Genomic DNA, 16,330 nt, shown 5'->3' with positions numbered 1-16,330 from the left:
TCAAAAGTAAATAATAATTTAATATTTTCAGTCTTCAGGCTCTAAAGACATTTGAACTCTGATGAAGTCTTTAATAATCAATAATCACACTGAACATTATTTTTTGTGCGTTCATTTTCCTCGTTGACGTTTCTTTCGTAGCTTCTGTAGTTTTATTTTATTAAAGAAGTTTAAGATGCAGATAAAAACTAAATGTTAAAAATACAAAGAAGTTTATTTGAATATCTTTAATCAAATATCAGCAAAAACTATGCATTTGATTTTATATTCAATCTGGACAATGTACAAAAAATTATAACAAATATTAGAAGACATTAATTGTTTCTGAAAAAACAATAATTATAAAGTAAATAATAAGACACAAAAAAGGAAAATAATCATTTTTATACTGTTTTAACTAAGAAATATTTAGTATATTTATTAACTGATTGATGATAAATCAGTTTTTAAAACATTTCTGTAAATATTTCATAACAGATGAATAAACGTTCTTTAACGTTAACGACACAAAAATCATCTTCAGTCTGTAAAAAAACTGTTGACTGTAAGACGTGATGTCATCCTCTGAACGGACCAATCAGCTGTCTTGGCTCCTCACTTCCCAGCAACCACAGACAGCTGGTCTCTGATGCGTCCCAGTCCGTCCAGTATGGTGTCCAGAGACTCTCGGCTCAGCTCCACCGTCACCGTGGAAACCGGCTGGTCGCCCGCCGACGGACACGGGTCCTCCATCTGAAAAACACACCGAGGTCAGAACACAGAGACTTCCTCAGACCTCCTTATTACACAAAGGTCACGTGACCTCCTTACTACAGAGAGGTCACGTGACCTCTGCTGGTGGTGGTTCTGGTTCAGGACTCACCTTGAGCTGAACCAGGCAGGTCGGGACCGACATCCGACTGACTGAGTCCGAGCCGGTCACCATGTCGACTCTCCAGTCCAACTCCTTCAGCTGGGGAGAGAGACTACACACACACACACACACACACACACACACACACACACACACACACACACACACACACACACACACACACACACACACACACACACACACACACACACACACACACACACACACACAGTTTAAAGCTGAACACACACACACTTTCTCTCCATAGAAGAAGGTGAAACATGAATCTGGACTCACTCTGATCACTGAGAGCTTCTGTTCTCCACGTCGGACTGAAAAATATCAGAGACACGTAGTGACATCACATTCAACCAGCCAATAGGTGGATTCAAAGTGAGATTTCTTTTTCAACATTTTGTTTTTCTTTATAATTAGTGCCAAATAAAAACCTCTCAAATTATTAGAAAATTATGGATTATGAAAATGAAGTGTTATAACGTAATTCAATATCTAAATAATAAGTGGATCCTTATGTGTAAGTGTTGTGTTTATACAGTTGTTATTATTCTTTATTTTTTAAAAGTAAAACTAATTTTATCCACCTATGTTGTTTAAAAACCTAAATTTCTGCATTTAATTGACTTTAAAAAGTCCTCAGACTGAATATAAATAAAATATGACACAAAAAGATAAAAACAAATGAAAAAAATCAGCAACAAGACAAAAGAAAAGAACAAAACCACAAGTCTCCATGATGCAGTGGATGTATTCTCGTGTGTTATTATTATTATTATTATGAATGAGTTATTGTGTAATTATAGGTGTGAATGCAGAGTGTACTGTCGGGGGGGCGGACCTGTTCTCCAGCAGGATCTTGGTGATCAGGTTCTTCAGACTGGAGTGGAACGAGTCGGGGAACAGATGGAGGATCTGATCCGGAGAGACCAGGTTGTAGAAGAGGACGTGATGAGAGAGGACATGGAGGGACTGGACCAGCTGGAGGACACACACACACACACACACACACACACACACACACACACACACACACACACACACACACACACACACACACACACACGGACAGACAGACAGACAGACAGACAGACAGACAGACAGACAGACAGACACACACACTTTTTCAGAGCGGTGGTCTAAAATGGTGTGTGTGTGTGTGTGTGTGTGTGTGTGTGTGTGTGTGTGTGTGTGTGTGTGTGTGTGTGTGTGTGTGTGTGTGTGTGTGTGTGTGTCTGTGTGTCTGTGTGTGTGTGTTACCTGAGCAGCCTGAGCTGCAGTGATGCTCAGTGTTTCTGCCGTTGTCTCTGTGAGCCGGCGACTCGGTCCTCTGTGACTCTGAACACAAACGTCTCTCACCGCGTCTTTAGACGGAGCCTCAGGGGACAAAGACAAAGACAAGGTGAACACAGCTGGAGACTCTGGTCATGTGACATGGTCATGTGACCAGCGTCTCCTTCAGCTTCTCAGATGAGAAGATTTTCTCTATTTGATTTCTTTAAATACTGAAGTTCTTCCAACATTTTCCACATACTCAAAAGACAAAACAGCTACAGAAAACAACAAACACCACAAAGGACATCATAATGATAATAATAATAATAATAATAATAATAATAATAATAATAATAAGACACTAATGATAAAATAGCTTTTAAAAACAACTCTAAAAAGAGTCAAGCATCAATAAATAAGTCAACATAAAGCTCCATTGTTTCCATCCTGATGTATTTGAGTACTAATGCCACTAGTATTAGTAAAAGTCAAAGTCCTGCATCACATGTTTCAGACAGTTAAGTTATTATATTAAACAGTATTTATATGTAAACAAGCCAAAACTCTGTTTAACAGTTTAAAGTAATAAATCAGGTTTCTTTAATGAGTTTAAATACACTTATAGTGCAGCAGGTCTGAGTCATAGACTGTACATGAAGACTAATATATTCTATTATTTATATTATATTAATAAACAGTCTGAGCAGAATGAGACACACTGATGCTCTCAGGCTGATCTAAAGTATTTATTAGTATTTATTCATATTAATCAATATTAATCAATATTAATCGAACAGCTTCAGTAAAAACATTTGATCGAGTTTCAGTTGAAAGTTCATTAAAGTCGTTAAAGATCAAAACCTTCAGGAGAAGCTGGAAGTTCTCGAAATGTTCGCTGGACACAGCGGCGGCCATGTTGACGTGTGACGTCACGTGAGCGTCACATGACAGACACATGGCGCTGCTGCTCATGGGAGATGTAGTTCGTTCCGGAAAAAAACAAGAAGAAAATTAAAAGAAATTCCAAATAGATTTTATTTTATTTAACAACAACATTGGAAATATAAAAACAGTCAAATATTTACATATGTGTGTATAAAATATGAAAAGTAGTGTCTGATGATGAAAATCTGTTTTAAAATGTATTTTATTACAATAAAACTATTTAATAAATCTTTTATTTATATTACATTTTTATTAAATTAATTTAATAATAATAAATCGTACAGGCTGATACCTTTAATAATAAATCCAGATGAACGGTTCGATCATTTAGATAAAAATAAAAACACTTTTATAGTGGTAAATAGTTTTTCAAGAAACTGCTGTAAAAAAACCTTTAATTATAAAAACAAAAACCATAATAATAATAATAATAATAAATATAATAGTATCAAACCCTTTCATTATAAAATGTTCTAATTATTTGTATAAAATGTACCTTAATAACTAAACATATAATTTGAACATTTACATTTAAATTGAATTAAAATGAACATATATATATATATATATATATATATATATATATATATGTGTAATATAGAGATAAATGTAACACTGATACACGTCATAATGATTCCTCTCATCTTACACAACATGTTTATAATAACATTAATGTTCATAAAGCAGATAACCAGCAGGTCCCGGTGGTTCCGGTGGTTCCGGTCGGAGCGGCTCAGTGCGGTGAGTCTCTGCGGGGGACGGAGCGTCTGAGGCGGGAAGGAGTCTGTCGGTGACCTCTGGTCCTCTGGTCCTCTCCTCTGGTCCTCTGGTCCTCTCTGATCTCTCTGTGTCCTCTGGTCCTCTGTGTGTGTGTGTGTGTGTGTGTGTGTGTGTGCGTGTGTGTGTGTGTGTGTGTGTGTGTCTTTGTGTGTGTCCTGTGGTGTGTGTGTGTGTGTGTGTGTGTGTGTGTGTGTGTGTGTGTGTGTGTGTGTGTGTGTGTGTGTGTGTGTCCGGTCTGCCGGTGAAGATGTCGGTGTCCGGGATGAAGAAGCAGCTCCACAAAGCCAGTCAGGTAACCGGGCCGAGCCGGGCCGGGTTAGACCGGCCGTGTTTAGCTTCCGTCCTCCTGGTGTCACTGAGACGCAGCCTGAAGGTTCACAGGATCATCAGCCTGATCACACAGACTGATGAGGAATCACAATAAACTATGTTTCCATCTTCAAACCTGCTGTTTACCTTTTTATTCACCGTTAGCCAGATGAGTTATACTAGTACTAGTACTACTACTAGTACCTAGTATAACTCACTACTACAGTAGTTTTACTATTCAAAGTAAAAACAAACTAAACTTTGTGCTTAATATCCTGTTTAAGTATTTAGTTCCATTACTGCTTTAATCGTGTACTTATGTAGAAGTACTACTACACTATCCCTGTAATAGATACCAGTAACTACTGCTAACTCGACTGTTCCTGCAGCTGCTGAACGAGCGTTTGATGGGAGCTGAAGGAACAAAGATGGATGACGACTTCCTGAAGATGGAGAAGGTAAAACTGTGAACGAACAAAACAGAGACGTCTGTGATGACATCACAGCTGACTGCTTCCTGTCTGATGATGACTGCTTCCTGTCACCGCTGACTGCTTCCTGTCTGTGATGACATCACAGCTGACTGCTTCCTGTCTGTGTCTCCGTGTCAGAGTGTCGTGGTCATCAACTCTCTGCTGGTGGAGCTGCTGTCCAGAACCACAGAGTTCCTCCAACCAAACCCTGGTGAGAACCAATACAGATGTTCACAGACGTTCACAGACGTTTACAGACGTTCACAGATGTTTACAGACAGATGTTCACAGATGTTTACAGAGATGATGTTTACGTTTACAGATGTTTACAGACGTTCACAGACGTTCACAGATGTTTGTTCACAGACACATACAGACGTACAGATGTTATGTAATTATTCTAACTACTGCTGATGATGTTGGACCATCCAGTCATGTGACTGTCTGTGTTTTCCCAGCGGGCCGAGCTAAACTGAGCATGCTCACCACGATGTCCAGGATTCGAGGACAGGGGAAGTCGGTGGGTTACCCGCAGACAGAGAGCATTCTGGGAGACTGTATGCTGCTCTACGGCCAGGAGCTCGGAGCTAAGTCTGAATTTGGTACGAAGCCGGTTTAAAGAATATACGCCAATACACATATAAGAAAAGAGTTTCAACAAGTAGGATTCCTGCTAAATCTCTGGTTCCTCCTCTGGTTCCTCCTCTGGTTCATCCTCTGGATCCTCTGGTTCATCCTCTGGTTCCTCCTCTGGTTCATCCTCTGGTTCCTCCTCTGGTTCCTCCTCTGGTTCATCCTCTGGTTCCTCCTCTGGTTCCTCCTCTGGTTCCTCCTCTGGTTCCTCCTCTGGTTCCTCCTCTGGTTGCAGGCGTAGCTCTGACGGTTGCTGGTGAAGCTCTTCATCAGGTTGCTCAGGCTCGTGACGCTCTGGATGTCAACGTGAAACGCAGCTTCATCGACCCTCTGCAGGACCTCCAGGACACGGAGCTGAAGGAGATCCGGGTCAGTGTTTAAAAAATACTTTATAATAATAACAATGAAAGAGAAGTTAGACCAGATATTCAGAAACCATGTGATTCTGATCTGCGTTCTGATTGGTTCCTCAGTACCAGCTGAGGAAGCTGAACGGTCGTCGGCTGGACTTCGACTACAAGAGGAGACGCAGAGGGAAAGTCCCGGAGGACGAGGTCCAACGGGCCGGAGACAAGTTCTACACCTCCAGAGAGCTGACGGAGAGGAGCATGTTCTACCTGCTGCAGAGAGACGTGAGGGTGATGAGGATGAAGATGAAGGTGGTGATGATGATGATGATGGTGATGATGATGATGGTGATGAGGATGAAGATGATGATGATGGTGAAGGTGATGATGGTGATGATGATGATGATGGTGATGATGATGGTGATGAAGATGATGATGATGATGATGATGATGATGGTGATGATGAGGATGAGGATGATGGTGAGGATGATGATGATGAGGATGATGATGAGGATGAGGATGATGGTGATGATGATGATGATGATGAAGATGATGGTGATGATGAGGATGATGATGATGATGAAGATGATGGTGATGATGAGGATGATGGTGGTGATGAGGATGATGAGGATGAGAGATGATGTGATGGTGGTGGGTGATGAGGATGAATGGTGGTGATGATGAGATGAGATGGATGTGATGAGGATGGTGATGATGAAGATGATGATGGTGATGATGATGATGGTGATGATGATGGTGATGAAGATGATGATGATGGTGATGATGAGGATGATGGTGGTGATGAGGATGATGAGGATGATGATGAGGATGAAGATGATGATGAAGATGATGTTTTTCCTCCTGCAGGACGATCGTCTCCGTCGTCTTTCTGCTCTCGTCTCGTCTCTGCTGCACTTTCACCGCGACGCCCACCGCGTCCTGCTCTGTCTCCACGGCAACCTGCAGGCCAGGTGAGCCCCGTGTGTTCGTCTCTCCAGAGGAAAGACCTTCTGAACTGTTCTACAGTTAGTGACCATGAATACACAGAACAAAACAAACTCTATCATGTCTATAAGGTGTGCTGCTGGAGGAGCTCATGTATCACTAACTAGGATGAAGAGAGGTCCTCTGGGGAGCATGAACTCTCCCCTATTAGATGTTAAGACTAGATATAACTTTATTTATGAAATATAAACAACGAGGAGGACATTGCTTTTTATATACATAATGCATTTGTTTCTACGGTGATGTTTGAGGTGGCTGTTTTGTTCTGTTGTTGCATCACATTTAAAGGGCTCTTCCTGAGGACCATGCTACTAACTTTCTTCAAGTTTAATAAAAATCAGGCTGGTATGTTTTCCTTTAATTACACTGACAAACAAAGAAAACAAAGAAAACAAACAAACCCGTGATAAATGTAATAAATAAATATACATAATACCAGAAATGTGAACAGTTCACAGTGAGGATCATAAGAATAAAAACAAACTGGTTGATTTATTATACAAGGGATTATATGTTGTCAGCAGTTCTTCTTACTGGGACCATGAATGAATGAAGGAATGAATGAATGAATGAAGGAATGAATGAATGAATGAATGACTGAAAACAACAATCTTTACAACCCTTTCTAAAGACTCTGTAGACTCTGTGTCTTTGTCTCCAGAGCTTCTCTCACGGCTGCAGACTCTCCGTGTGTTTGGTTTTAATGTTGGTGCATAAAGTTTTAAATGTTCTTTAAATGTTCTTTAAAAGTTCTTTAAATGTTCTTTAAATGTTCTTTAAATGTTCTTTAAACTTCCAGCAACAAACCAGAGCGACGGTTCAAACCCAGAAGGACCCGAGTCAGAAGTGAACTCACAGCGACCGCCTCCTCGGGTCAGAAACATTTAAACACAGAATCACTTTAACTTTATCTGACTAGATGTTTAAAACTAAAACGTGTTCTTCTGTTCACAGCGATCCCGTTCCGACCCGGCAGTCCGATCCCCTGTTACGGTGAGAAAACATGAACAGACCTCCTCATAAAGGTTTATGTTTTTAGGATGAAGACTCACCGGTTTGTTAAATGTACGTCTGAAGTCAAAGTAGAACTACCACAGTGCACAGATACTCTGAGAAAGTATGAAAGTATCAGCACCTAAATATACTGAAAGTACCAAAAGTAAAAGTGCTAATTATGCAGAATAGTATCTTTTTTAATCATTGATACGGTGGAGCTCATTAATGACTTTATATAATGCTGGTAGTTTAATCTTTAATAATACATCATTTATTAGTTTATTTGTTTTAATAATCTGAATCTGAAGAGTTATTAAAGATATCAGGTACTTTACTTTAGAAGTACGTAAGTACAAGTACCTCAAACTTTTACCTCTTTTTAAAACTGCTAACAATAATCTGTCTCTCTCTCTCTCTCTGTCTGTCTCTCTGTCTCTCTCTCTGTCTCTCTGTCTCTCTCTCTCTCTCTCTGTCTCTCTGTCTCTCTCTCTCTCTCTCTCTCTCTCTGTCTCTCTGTCTGTCTCTCTCTGTCTCTCTGTCTGTCTCTCTGTCTCTCTCTCTGTCTCTCTCTCTCTCTCTCTCTCTCTCTCTGTCCCGTTGTCTCTCTCCCAGCTGACGGTCAGCTGGTCCTGGATCAGCCGTGCTGTCGGGCGTTGTACTCCTTCCACTCGAGCCACGATGGCGAGCTGACCTTCGTGGCCGGTGACATCATCGTCCTCACCGGTCAGCTGGACGCCAGCTGGTTTGAGGGGACGCTTGGCGGCCGGTCGGGACTCCTCCCCGCCAGCTACGTGGACGTGCTGGTGCCTCTGCCGTTACCATGACAACCCATCAGAAACACACCCACCCACTCCTCAGACCGTTTGTCTCAGTGTGTTTGTATTTAGAGGATAAAAACTTTTCTGCTTCTTATTTGCACTTTTTTCACGTTTTACTGGGAAGGACGGCCATAAGTTTCTACTGAAGAGAACTCTAAAGACACGAGCTCATGTTATACTTTGACATATGTAAAGAACAGCTGGAAGTAAATACAGATGTGTGTTTCCCTTTAAGACCTTTACCCTCACGTTGCTGCACATCTCTAGACTGTAGGACGACTGTTTACATCCACTGTGATGAACTGTTCCATGATACGTTTAAATAAAAGTACAATATATTTAATAAGACAAAAAGAAAAAAAGCTTTTTTAAAACAAACTTAAACACAAATGTGATCATCGACACAAATGAGATAAAAACTGAAAATATTTAGTAACGAGACATTTGGTGACTGAATGATTCATTTTCAGTTAAAACATTATTACTGCTGGAAAGAAGAAGAACATCTGATTCATAACAAACTAACAAACAGAACTTCTGAAGTTTGTTTCACTTTGTGCATGAACTTAAAGAAAAGTTATCGTCACTTCTCTGCACTTTATCTGAAGCTTTATGAGCCTCAGTGTAACTGGCAAATAAGATTAAACAGCTCAGATGATATTTTGCCTTTGACTTGAGACTTGAGCTCTTGTTTTTTATGATTTATTTTGTGCATGTATGAACTGAAATGACCGGAGCGTCAGAAGAGTTTTATATTTAAACGATGCAGCTCATCCGGAGGCCCCTCTCATTATCTTTAAACGCTTCTGCATAACTAATGTGTAATAAATACAGTGATTACAAACAAACAGACTTCAGTTTGCAGCCGAATGAAACTCAATGAAGCTCAAACTTTTCATAAAACATCACATTGAATTGTGTTTCTGCATGTTTTTACTGTAAAACACTTAATATAAGTCAGAGAATCAGATCTGTGGTAGATTATTGATTATTGTAATAAACATAACTGATATCATTTAAGGAACAGAACAACATTTTTTGTGCATCCAGTACAGTTACTAAAGAGGAGAAGCAATAAAAAGTACCAAAGGAATAGTACTCATTATTCATAATAATATACATTATATTTTAGTATTCTAATTATTGATGCATAAATGTGTTCATAAAGTTGAAGCTCCTTTTAATGACTTTATAAACTGCTGGTAGTTTAATCTGTAATAACACATTGTCGTTTATTAGTTGATTATATTTAGTTTAAATAATCTGTAAAGTAACTAAAGTTATTAAATAAATGTAGTGAAATAAAAATGAATTAATTCCCTCTGAGATGTGGAGGAGGAGAAGTAGAAAAAATACTCAAGTAAAGTACAAGTCAATCCAAATTGTAATTAAGTGCAGTACTTGAGTGAATGTACTTTGTAATGTATTGGTTGTTGAAAGGTGTATATTTTCTTCACTTTCACTAGCAGTTTCCCCCCGTTTCCAGTATTTGTGCTAAGCTAGGCTAACCACCACTCTTCTCATCTGGCTCCCAAATGTTGGACTGTCCCTTTAATATGAATCAGTTACTTTATTGACTAAACCCTCAAAGTTACAAAGTCCTACCTACTGTATATGATACTGTATGAAGCAAACACTGTCACATGATTTAAATCTGATGACTGTAGATGACACCGACTAGCTCCTGAATAAATCAGTTCTTATGAACGTAGTGGAATGATGTGTGTATTCTTTTATGTTTGTCAAGATGATATGTGAATTGTATTTAGTTTTATTTTATTTTCTCATTCAGGTTAACAGTGTGTTTGTACGATTATTTAAAAAATAAGTTTATTTTTATGGTAAGGTGATTTATTATAAAATATCTTTCTCTGGTTAAAGTTGTTCCTTCAAGAGGTTAAGCTTTCAGGTTCTGTTACTTATTCATCTTTAAGGGTTCTGTTACGAATTATTCTAAATAATCATGAATTAATTTCAAAATGAGGTAATTAAACAATTAGATTATTATTACTGCATTTTCCCTCCAATGAAATAACATTTACAAAAGTTTGAATACTTTAATAATCATAAATGAATAAAAGTCGTATTTTATAAAAACATGCAGCCCAAATTGCTTCACACAAAAAATCGAAAAAAGTAATAAATCAAATTTTGCAATACCTAAAATTACAACAACATAACATTTAAAGAATAATCAATGAATAAAAGTCAAAAGAATAAGAGCAGAACCAGGTTTATTACATCAAATATTAAGATAAAACACACTTAAAAAATACTATAATAAATATGGAAAACTACAAACATAAAACACATTTCCACACTGTACTGTAAAGATCTAACTACCTCCTCCATCACTTGCAGTACTGCATTTCTTGTTGTTGTAGTTCCGCTCTCCGGCCTGCAGAGGGCGCTGTGGCTGCAGCGCGCTTCTCTTCTCAACTTCCGCCTGTGCATTTAAACTTCCGCCGGAAGTATGCTCGTTCTCTTCTACCAGGCCGATCCAACATGGTGGGTATTTTCTACATGTCTACCTGCCTAATCTAAACGCATCCTGCCCGGTTGCGGCTGTTTGTTGCTCTGTAACGTCACACATGGACACCGGAGGCTGTGAGGAGGCAGAACGTCGCAGTATTGACGTTCGATGACACAAGTAGAGCGACTTATCTGCAGTATTGTAGCCGAGAAACTGCCTCTGTGGGGGGGGCGGAGAACCATGAATGGAGACCGGGCTCCATCCATGCTTCATCCGTCCCACAGCACCGGGAGGACTGCAGAATACTGGAGTTAAACGCGTTAAAACTCGAGCTTTTAAAGAGTTTAATTATTATAAAACCTCTCCTCCCGTTAGCTGCGGAGGCTAACAGGAGCTAGCTGCTCCTGGAGGTCCAACAAGCGTCACCGAGCATCTCAGGTTCAGACCTCAGACCTGCAGGGATCAGGACCCAGCGAGACCTGCAGAGACCTCATGGTCCTCTCATGCAGGCAGCTAATGAAGCTCGTGAATATTCATGAGTCTGGAGGTAGTTTATGGTCTGTAAAGAACATACTCAGTGTAACATGTTGATCCACGTCTGATCTGTGCTTTATGGGATGTGAATGTACAGCAGGAGACGCAGGAGTGTCCCTGAGAGAATGTCGTAGTAATCTGCCTCTGCACTATATTCTGCTCTGGTTTCTGCTTTAAGATGCTTGTTTAAGAAAGGAGATGCACTGATGACTTCTGGTGACTAGTAGTTCTCTTGAATACCTATGTTGAATACACTTCCTGTAAGTCGCTTTGGATGAAAGCGTCTGCTACATGACTGTAATGTAATGTGAAGGATAAAGACTGTTTGTCTTCTGCTTCCAGGGACGAGTCAGGACCAAGACGGTGAAAAAGGCCGCCAGGGTCATCATCGAGAAATACTACACCCGACTAGGGAGTGACTTCCACACCAACAAGAGGGTGTGTGAGGAGATCGCCATCATCCCCAGCAAGAAGCTACGCAACAAGATCGCCGGGTCAGTTTCCACAAGACCTCTGTTGTCTTTAAGTCTTCTGTGTCCTGTTGTGTCTTTAAGTCTTCTGTGTCCTGTTGTGTCTTTAAGTCTTCTCCGTCCTGTATCGAAAGTGGTCATGACGTCCTCGTCGTCAGGTCATTGATAGTACAGGAAGATCAGCCTGAGAGCCTTTCCCGTGTTTGAAGGATCCTTGTTCCTATCAGACCCTGATGCTCTCAGACATCCTTTCATCCTTAAATAGAACATTTAACCCAGTTCTTAATGTTCCTGCTGTTCTCAGGTAGCGTTCTCCTTAAATCAGCTGTTTCCACAGTGACGTCTGGTGTAGAATACGATGTACTTCCTGTTCAGTGTGTGATGACAAAGCAGAGTCGAGCTGTGAATGTTTGTGTCTTTGTGGTGCCGACTGCAGGTATGTGACACATCTGATGAAGAGGATCCAGAGGGGTCCAGTCAGAGGAATCTCCATCAAACTGCAGGAGGAGGAGAGGGAGAGGAGGGACAACTACGTGCCAGAGGTCAGTGAACGCACCACAAACGCACCTTTTCTGCCTCAATCCAGATGCAGAGAAACCCTGAAGTGGCTTTGGGGGGTTTCACCAGTAAACATAGAAGTGGTTAAACTGGTAATGTTCAGAGAGACGTTGGTGGTTTTCTGGGCGTCTTTTGAGCCAAAGGTTTGTGGTGGTGTTTGTAGAGAAAATGTAAAATACTGAGTTATGATCGGCTACATTAGGCTCATGAGTTAGGTTTGGTGTTTGTTTTTCTTCAGGGCGTCTTTCGTTCCCGTCACGTTTTATTCTTTGTGGCATCGTTCTACATTTTACCTCTATGGAAACAGAAACATCCTAGCTAGATGTAGAGAACTCAACACATCTTTAGTGCTGAATGACAGGTATTAATGCAAATCATTAAATAAGATAAAAACCCATCTTGAATTTCTTTCATAATTCTTTTTACAAAAATGGGAAACAATGGAATCTATATAGCCAACATTTTCCCAAGTGTTACCAATGTTGGTAAAATGGAGGCTCTACGTGCTGTAAATATTTAATTATTTTTTTTCATTTTTACAACCCGTCCCCTCCGTTCTCACATCCTGCAGTTCAGTCAGAGTTTCACAGATTTGTTGTCACATGACTGTTGGTCTCAGATGAATCAATCATGACTTCATAGTTTCACTGAGGAGCTCAGAATTTAATGTTTTTAACAGAATCTGTTTAAAGCAAACGGTTTATTTTGGGCGAGATTTTAAATGAGACGTTTAGAATAAAATGCTTTTGATATATCACAATTTTAAGCTTCGGTTGTGTTTTCTCTCAGAAGGGTTCGTTACACATGATGTGTTAAAGGACCGGCGGAGGAATGAAAATCCAACAATGTTGTCTTTTCTTTATCTGGCTACGGTGTAGTTGTGTAGATTGTTTAAAGAAAACATTTTTTAATAGCTTTCTGGGGTCGGAGGGTTGAGAAAAGCTTCTAACGACATGCAGAGATTGCAGATATCAGACATATAATTCAAGTGTTTATTAATGTATTTAAAACTATTAATGAATCAGCATTTATTCACCAGAATGTAAAGGTGTGTGTATTTGAATTGCTGAAAGAGGGAAAGAAAAGCGGCTCATTGTAAGTACTCTGAGCATCAAGGGAATATATTATATCCATTTATAATTATATATATTTATTTAAAGATGAATACGTTTTACTTTTTTCTCTCTGATGGCGTGAAAAACTTGCAATAAGTTGCTTTTTAGAAATAAAGTAGCTGAGTCTGAATTTGTGTAACTGATTGTGAGGGTCGTCTGTTACTGTGCAGAATCATGTGTCTGAGATCGATCAATGATCCGCCATCTTGGCTGATCGATCGGTGCTTCTCTTCTACCTGATCAAGTTAAACCTCGGCTGGTCTGAGAGCTGCTCTCTTTAAGGGCTTTAGAGCAGACGTGGATTTGTGTTCGTTTAACCTTTGATCCTTATTTATGCAACATAACCCAGATGAACATATTATTGTTAGTGATTTAAAGTGTGTGTTCCTTCTGTGTCCTGTATCGAAAGTGGTCATGACGTCCTCGTCGTCAGGTCATTGATAGTACAGGAAGATCAAGCTGAGAGCCTTTCCCGTGTTTGAAGGATTCCTTGTTCCTATCAGACCCTGATGCTCTCAGACATCCTTTCTTTATACTGTAAATCTGCTGTTTTCTCAATGAAGTCTGGTGTAGAATACTCAGACCAGTTCTTAATCTGTTCCTCTATCAGACCCTGATGGATGTTTCTCCATCAGGGTCTCCATACGAGATCGTTTCTCTTCAGTTTAAATGTTGACTACGTGTTTAGAATATGAAACTTCACCAATTTGTGATTTGAGTTCAGCCATAATTAAATCCTGATCTACTGTCTAAAGACTAATGTTCCTGTTTGGAGACGGTTCATCTACTGGATGTTTTTCAGTGTTTCTGAATCAATATGACTTTGATTCATAAAGTATTACATGTTTAGAATAATACATAATACAAGAACTCATCAGCTCTCACTAGACTTTGGAGATATTTAGAGCAGAACCAGAAGAGCAGGAAGTGTTTAACGAGCAGCTCATGTTTTTCTCCTGTAACTCTTGTTTCTAATAAGGAAACATTTTTCTACATTGGATAAAAAAGTATCAGTGGTTTGATGAAATGATGCGTTCAGGGACAGAGTGAGGAGGAAAAAGGAGATAAGTGCTGTAGCTCATCTGTGGTTTTTTTGTTACCTGTGCAGGTGTCGGCTCTGGACCAGGAGCTCATCGAGGTTGATCCTGACACAAAGGAGATGCTGAAGCTGCTGGTGAGTGTTAGACGTTTACTGTAGTAGGAAAGTATCACAGGTACTTGTACATTACATGAGTATCTTAATATTCTGCTACATAAAGCTTTAACTGCACTACATTTATCTGATCGCTGTTATTATGCAGATGTTTCTGTTAAAATAGTAATATAGATGTATTAAAGGGTAAATTAAACAACCTACTGCAGCCAGCTGTGATATTAAAGTACTTAATTAAGTTAATTTTGGTACTTGAAGCACATTCTGCTGATAATACTGTATTTTAAAGGATGTTTTATTTGCAACATTTTTGAATTGTGTTCTTGGTACTTTAACTACAGTAAAATACTTAATTCAACAGTTATTATAGATTAGTATTGTATATTACTACCTCGTTAGAGAAGCAAAGGTCATTAAAAAGATTTGTCGTTTTACAATAAACTGAAGTATTCAGATTAAATCCCCAAAAATAAATGGGAAGAAAGTTCTAAAGGAAACGGACTGTGAGGTAAAGTCGGGACGTAAATCCTCAGTTTTATGTTTTTAATAAGATTTATGTTTAATGAGGGTTTAAACATCCTGAAGGTGAAGTTCTTTGATGCTTCAGAACATGAAACGATATAATGAAGGGCTTAATGATCAGTAAGATGACGTTTAAACTTCTAGTCAGCACTGTGTAGGAATCATCATTAGTTCTGTTCAGACCTCCACTTTAAACTTTGAGTGTGATTGTCTTCAGGAACAATCAACCTATTAAAAGTTAAAACTGTCTTTAAAGAGATCTTGTTTTCCTCCGTCCTGTATCGAAAGTGGTCATGACGTCCTCGTCGTCAGGTCATTGATAGTACAGGAAGATCAGCCTGAGAGCCTTTCCCGTGTTTGAAGGATCCTTGTTCCTATCAGACCCTGATGCTCTCAGACATCCTTTCTCCTTAAAGCTGCTGTTCTCTCCATGCGTCTGGTGTTGCGGTCTCTGATCAGTTCTCTTTGTTCTTCAGGACTTTGGCGGTCTGTCCAACCTGCAGGTGACCCAGCCGACCGTCGGCATGAACTTCAAGCAGCCCCGAGGAGTCTAGACGTCTGTAAAGTATCTTACTAATAAAAACCCTTTGGGACAAAAACCTGGTGTTTGGACTCCACTGGTGTTAAACGCTTTACTTTTTGATACTTTGTGATGTTGGTGTTTTATTGATCACATTTTATTTATATTTCACCAGTGTTTTTTTATTGTAAACTTAAAGTCGGCAGCTTCTTGAGGTGTTTAAACTGAGCTCATGAAAGTTCTTTAATGGTTAAAGGTCTCTGATCAGAACATTTAAAGGTTTTCAGCATCACTTTATCATTAATGTCCATTAAAGCCTCGTTCTTCATCATTTCATGTGTCTCGTATGAAGAAATATTTAGACTTAAAGTTCCTCTTCTGGTGTTAATTAACACCTCACATTTAACAAAATGACATATTTAGGAGATTTTGGTTGAGAAATACTCCTTTCATTACTTTTCTTGTTGGTCAAGAACTAATAAATAATTGCTTCAGATAGAATTTCTGAATTCAAGACTGACTTTAAAGCACAAACC

The 16,330-nt window shown here is 39.3% G+C and overlaps 3 protein-coding genes and 3 non-coding genes across 8 annotated transcripts; 5 read left to right on the top strand and 1 right to left on the bottom strand.

Annotated features, from left to right (window-relative positions):
- Positions 1-272: 272 nt before the first annotated feature.
- On the bottom strand, positions 273-3,115 carry commd9 (COMM domain containing 9). Its single transcript, XM_054620529.1, has 6 exons — positions 3,005-3,115; positions 2,129-2,245; positions 1,710-1,849; positions 1,147-1,185; positions 863-965; positions 273-732 (listed from the first exon to the last, which is right to left on the bottom strand). The coding sequence occupies exons 1-6, from the start codon at positions 3,113-3,115 to the stop codon at positions 595-597; spliced, it is 648 nt and encodes a 215-aa protein (XP_054476504.1). The 3' UTR covers positions 273-594.
- Positions 3,116-4,109: 994 nt separating this feature from the next.
- Positions 4,110-8,455, top strand: sh3gl3b (SH3-domain GRB2-like 3b). Its single transcript, XM_054620528.1, has 10 exons — positions 4,110-4,160; positions 4,567-4,635; positions 4,789-4,861; positions 5,109-5,252; positions 5,519-5,652; positions 5,757-5,915; positions 6,498-6,601; positions 7,435-7,508; positions 7,590-7,628; positions 8,244-8,455. The coding sequence occupies exons 1-10, from the start codon at positions 4,116-4,118 to the stop codon at positions 8,453-8,455; spliced, it is 1,053 nt and encodes a 350-aa protein (XP_054476503.1). The 5' UTR covers positions 4,110-4,115.
- A 2,452-nt stretch (positions 8,456-10,907) lies between these two features.
- zgc:114188 (40S ribosomal protein S17-like) lies at positions 10,908-15,873 on the top strand. Of its 3 annotated transcripts, none has more exons than XM_054620644.1 (5): positions 10,908-10,957; positions 11,799-11,950; positions 12,363-12,468; positions 14,708-14,773; positions 15,751-15,873. In XM_054620644.1, exons 1-5 carry the CDS (start codon positions 10,955-10,957, stop codon positions 15,826-15,828), a joined length of 405 nt encoding a protein of 134 aa, XP_054476619.1. In that variant the 5' UTR covers positions 10,908-10,954; the 3' UTR covers positions 15,829-15,873. The 3 variants fall into 3 exon arrangements, with proteins under 3 accessions (XP_054476619.1, XP_054476618.1, XP_054476620.1); XM_054620643.1 differs by lacking the exon at positions 10,908-10,957 and adding an exon at positions 11,443-11,469; XM_054620645.1 differs by lacking the exon at positions 10,908-10,957 and adding an exon at positions 11,458-11,479.
- LOC129108927 (small nucleolar RNA SNORA71) lies at positions 12,047-12,172 on the top strand. Its single transcript, XR_008531942.1, has one exon. It is a non-coding gene; the product is annotated as a small nucleolar RNA SNORA71 (small nucleolar RNA).
- On the top strand, positions 13,995-14,121 carry LOC129108929 (small nucleolar RNA SNORA71). Its single transcript, XR_008531944.1, has one exon. It is a non-coding gene; the product is annotated as a small nucleolar RNA SNORA71 (small nucleolar RNA).
- Positions 15,549-15,674, top strand: LOC129108926 (small nucleolar RNA SNORA71). The gene has a single exon (XR_008531941.1). It is a non-coding gene; the product is annotated as a small nucleolar RNA SNORA71 (small nucleolar RNA).
- Positions 15,874-16,330: the final 457 nt, after the last annotated feature.

Source organism: Anoplopoma fimbria, chromosome 19, assembly GCF_027596085.1.
Source record: "Anoplopoma fimbria isolate UVic2021 breed Golden Eagle Sablefish chromosome 19, Afim_UVic_2022, whole genome shotgun sequence".
Lineage (NCBI taxonomy): Eukaryota > Metazoa > Chordata > Actinopteri > Perciformes > Anoplopomatidae > Anoplopoma > Anoplopoma fimbria.
Note: the sequence above shows the minus strand (reverse complement) of the source record. Positions and strands in the feature narration are given on the sequence as shown.

What these genes read in the sequence shown, in the direction of transcription:
- commd9 (XM_054620529.1), bottom strand. Translation starts at nt 3,115, where the DNA reads ATGAGCAGCAGCGCCATGTGTCTGTCATGTGACGCTCACGTGACGTCA. An exon ending in ACTTCCAGCTTCTCCTGAAG is followed by an intron (nt 2,246 to 3,004) that starts GTTTTGATCTTT and finishes TTGTCCCCTGAG; the next exon opens with GCTCCGTCTAAAGACGCGGT. An exon ending in GCTCTCAGTGATCAGAGTGA is followed by an intron (nt 966 to 1,146) that starts GTCCAGATTCAT and finishes GTGTGTGTGTAG; the next exon opens with TCTCTCTCCCCAGCTGAAGG.
- sh3gl3b (XM_054620528.1), top strand. Translation starts at nt 4,116, where the DNA reads ATGTCGGTGTCCGGGATGAAGAAGCAGCTCCACAAAGCCAGTCAG. An exon ending in CGGAGCTGAAGGAGATCCGG is followed by an intron (nt 5,653 to 5,756) that starts GTCAGTGTTTAA and finishes TTGGTTCCTCAG; the next exon opens with TACCAGCTGAGGAAGCTGAA. An exon ending in CACAGCGACCGCCTCCTCGG is followed by an intron (nt 7,509 to 7,589) that starts GTCAGAAACATT and finishes TTCTGTTCACAG; the next exon opens with CGATCCCGTTCCGACCCGGC.
- zgc:114188 (XM_054620643.1), top strand. An exon ending in CTACGCAACAAGATCGCCGG is followed by an intron (nt 11,951 to 12,362) that starts GTCAGTTTCCAC and finishes TGCCGACTGCAG; the next exon opens with GTATGTGACACATCTGATGA. An exon ending in GGGACAACTACGTGCCAGAG is followed by an intron (nt 12,469 to 14,707) that starts GTCAGTGAACGC and finishes TTACCTGTGCAG; the next exon opens with GTGTCGGCTCTGGACCAGGA.